Raw genomic sequence first — 4,051 nt, 5'->3', positions numbered from 1 at the left:
AGGTCAATTATACCGTAGATATTTATTAATAAACCGAAAACTTGGCACAAAATGGAGCGAATGATTTCACAATAATACACACAAATGGCCAATAATTTCAATCATATATAGCTGGAAGAAAAATTAAATATTGGAAGAAATTAAAATTAAATATTGTTGAAATTGTGAGCAACAAACATAATCTAAGTGATCATCATCATTTAAAAAGCTTATCATGTTTTGATTGATGGATTCCCTGCCATGAATTCTTTAATCCACCGCATGCTTTAGTATTACATCTGTAATACTTTGTTTAATTTATTTAAATGATCAATTCAATTCAGATAAGTAAAGGGAATCAATCCCAACAGAAAACAAAACCACAACCTAACTTTTCAAAACCACTCATTATCTTCCACGAACTCCATCTTCTCTGCATTATTGAGTAAGAAATTCTAACGTTTTATGACCTATATGTACACATATAATACGTTATATTTAGAAGCCAAAAGATCGGCTAAATATTGAATTATTGTTGTTATTTTGTGTGAAAAATGGTGGGAATGTTTTCAAGATTTTATGTGAGCAGCGGACATCGTCGGACTCAGAGTGCGGTTGTGAGTAGCTACATCTCTTCTTCTTTTTTTCTTTGTTTTTTTTTTTTGGGTTTCCATTTAATTATATGATGAACAAGAAAACGAATCAATACATTTGATGAGTTATATATTATATATATATATATATATATATATATGTAAAATGAACGATTATATATATGTGTGTGTGAGTATGTGTATATGCAGGATGAACGTGAAGTTTTGCCTTCAAGTTTAGAGACAACAAGTGCTGCAACTATAGCCACGGCTGTATCCATTGCCACGCAGAGTATCGAAATCGCTTTCGAGTTCAAGCCGGTAGCTCACCCGATGGAGCCTCTCGATCTTGATAGACCAATCCCGTGTCCGTTGCCAGAACCATCCATGCTTAATGTAAATTTACGTAACTTCATATGAATATCTTCATCCAAACATCAAGTTTTAAACAATACGTTTAGATTTTTTTCTTTAATTTTTGGCTGCGACCCCAGTACATATAAGTATATGATATTTAAGTTGATCGAATTTGATCTTTAGGACGGAACTCATGGAAGAATATGGAAAGAGCAAGTAAGAAAGCCCGATCTTCCCGTCGTTCCCATGCCCTCGTCGACCAAATCCGAGACACACAGCCAAAAACCTCGCCCCGTTTCGAGCAGAGCTATTGTGCCGTCGATTAGTGCCCCGGAAGGCAACATCCTTAAATTACTGGAAGAGTGTAACGCATTTGCTACTTGATGATAATCTTCTTTCTTCCAGCAAACATCCTGAAACACGTTGCACATGTTTCTTCGGTTATGAACCTAATGTTTCCGTAGGCAAGTTGCCAGTTATGTATGTAAATATGCTTTATTTTATGGTTACAATTGTTGGATTATATATATCTAGAACAACCATCCTTTCCGCTAGCCACCCACTTTTAACTGCATTCTAAAATCTTAAACCTTCCCGGTACCAATTCAAAGGGGAGGGCCCCTATATATATATATATATATATATATATATATATATATATATATATATATATACACACACAACCCAATATTACGAGTTTTCCTTGTGTGTGAATGAAAATTAAAGAGTGATAGGTTTGTTCCACGTAGGAAAAATAAAGTTGTATAAGTGAGCTTATATTATGTTACACTTTCATTTATGAAATTGTAAGAATGATTGGTCAATAAGTTTTCTCTCGCATACGCGGCACAGGCAGTGCAATAACCTGATTTGAACTGCAAAAGACTTGACTTGTGTGCAAGCGTACGAGCGCCACTTAGTACGTCATGTCGAACCGATTTTTAAAATTGTAGCGGTTACCATTTTGAAATACATATATCTTTTGTTGCAACTATGTTGATACTGCTATAAGTAAAAATTTACGGTAAAAAGCAAAAATCTCAAACTCACAAAATATATTAAACTACACATTTTTATAAATTTTATCCACTCAATTGTGTTCTTCTTCGCAAATTGAGAGATCTATTTATAGAATTTCTTTGGAAATAATCCAAAAATAAATACATCATTACATATATCATCACACACTAATTTTCAATATTTTCAACTCTTATTCTCAATATTCAATAATTTCAACTCTTTATTTTCAACACAACTCTTTATTTTTAACAATCTCCCTTGTGATGATGATCGTAATATAATGATTGTCTTCATTACGTGATTTTATATTGCCTCGTTGAAAAATTTACTGGGAAAACCCTTTGAGACATATATAGTAAGGGAAAAAGAGTGCAATAATGTAAATTCCCCCTCATGTTAACACGAACAATTCTTCAAAAATTTTGTAGATTGAGCATCTCAATGTTATATATATGTTTTCTGAATATTGTCGTAGGAAGTGACTTTGTGAAGAGATATGATGATTTTTTTACTTGATTGAATGTAACGAATATCGAAATCGTTAGTCTTCTCAAGCTCTTGGGTGAATGCGAAGAACTTATGGTGAATATGTTTAGTTCTGTCACTTTTTTATGTATATCTCTTTCATTTAAGTAACACATGCAGCATTATCTTCATATAGTATCATAGACTTCCTGTCGAATGATAATCGGCTTGAGATTTGGATATGTTCGGTAATTGATTTTAGCCATACACATTCACGGCTTGCTTTATGTAGCACAATAATCTCAGCGTGATTTGACGAAGTTGTTACAAGTGTTTGTTTCTGTGAACGCCAAGAAATTGCAGTGCCTCCACGAGTAAATACATATCCGGTTTGGGAACGTGCTTTATGTGGATCAAATAAATACCCAACATCAGGATAACCAATTATGCTTTGATTGGTACCTTTTGAATACAAAAGTCCCAAGTCTTTCGTTCCTTGTAGATAACATAATATATGTTTAATTCTATTCTAGTGTCTTTTTGTTGGATATGAGCTAAATCTTGCCAATAAATTTACAGCAAAAGATATATCAGGTCGTGTGCAATTTGCAAGATACATAAGGCAACCAATAACACTTAGATATGGTACTTATGAACCAAGAATAACTTCATCATCTTCACATGGACGGAATGGATTAAGGACATTTTTTGTATAATTTGACTGTGAAGAAATATTTCATATTCTTTTTATTCAATTTGCAAACTCAGACAATACTTTGTTTTTTCAAGATCCTTCATTACAAATTATTCCTTTAAGTACGACACAAATTCTTGAATTTTCTTATTCGTTCCAATTATGTATAAATCATGAACATATATAGCAATAATTACGCATCCGGATGATGTTTTCTTAATGAAAACGTACGGGCATATTGAATTGTTTACATATATCTTTTTCATTAAGTATTCACTTAGCCGATTATACCATATTTAGCCAGATTGCTTTAACCCATAGTAAGATACATATATTTCTCAATTCCTTCATTTATTGTGTGAGTATCATACCCATGGGAATATATGTCATTAAAACTCAAAAAAATTCTTTTTGATTGTGGTGAATACAAATCATCATTTATCAGAAATTTTGTATCATTAGGTAACAAAAAATATACTTTACCACAACATTTTATTAAGTCTACAAGACCTGATATTGTATTCACCATTATTTTTTTGTTGGTTTTGGTTCCAAAAAATATATTTTTTCTCGGAGAATAGTGTGCGTTGTACGACTATCAGGTATGCAAACTTCCATGGATTAGTTCCTTATTTAGTTTTGTTCATAGCAGTTTCCATATTTGAACTTCAAAAAAAAATATGCAATAGAAAAATTACTGACAATACATGTGTAATTCATTGAAAAATATAAGACATATAATAATTATACAATAAAACATTAGCAGCTTGATCATTTTCAGAAAAATCATTCAGAAAATCTGCAGAATCAAAATGAGTTGAATCACTCAAACAGTCATTGTATTCAATGAAGTCGGTCTCTTTTTCTTTCCGTTTTATCAAATCTTTATAGAGCTTACAAAGGTGCTCGAGGGCTCGACAAATACGGGATCAATGTTCTGGAG

At 32.2% G+C, this 4,051-nt stretch overlaps 1 protein-coding gene across 2 annotated transcripts; it reads left to right on the top strand.

Annotated features, from left to right (window-relative positions):
- The first annotated feature begins 290 nt into the window (after positions 1 to 290).
- Positions 291 to 1,496, top strand: LOC140814760 (uncharacterized). 2 transcript variants are annotated; one of them, XM_073173847.1, is made up of 4 exons: positions 291 to 424; positions 554 to 596; positions 783 to 968; positions 1,113 to 1,496. In XM_073173847.1, the coding sequence occupies exons 1-4, from the start codon at positions 306 to 308 to the stop codon at positions 1,311 to 1,313; spliced, it is 549 nt and encodes a 182-aa protein (XP_073029948.1). In that variant the 5' UTR covers positions 291 to 305; the 3' UTR covers positions 1,314 to 1,496. The 2 variants fall into 2 exon arrangements, with proteins under 2 accessions (XP_073029948.1, XP_073029949.1); XM_073173848.1 differs by lacking the exon at positions 291 to 424 and having other exon boundaries at positions 443 to 596; positions 1,113 to 1,493.
- Positions 1,497 to 4,051: the final 2,555 nt, after the last annotated feature.

This window comes from Primulina eburnea, chromosome 15, assembly GCF_022965805.1.
Source record: "Primulina eburnea isolate SZY01 chromosome 15, ASM2296580v1, whole genome shotgun sequence".
In the NCBI taxonomy this organism is placed as follows: Eukaryota; Viridiplantae; Streptophyta; class Magnoliopsida; order Lamiales; family Gesneriaceae; genus Primulina; species Primulina eburnea.
This window is presented reverse-complemented; position numbering and strand designations above follow the sequence as displayed.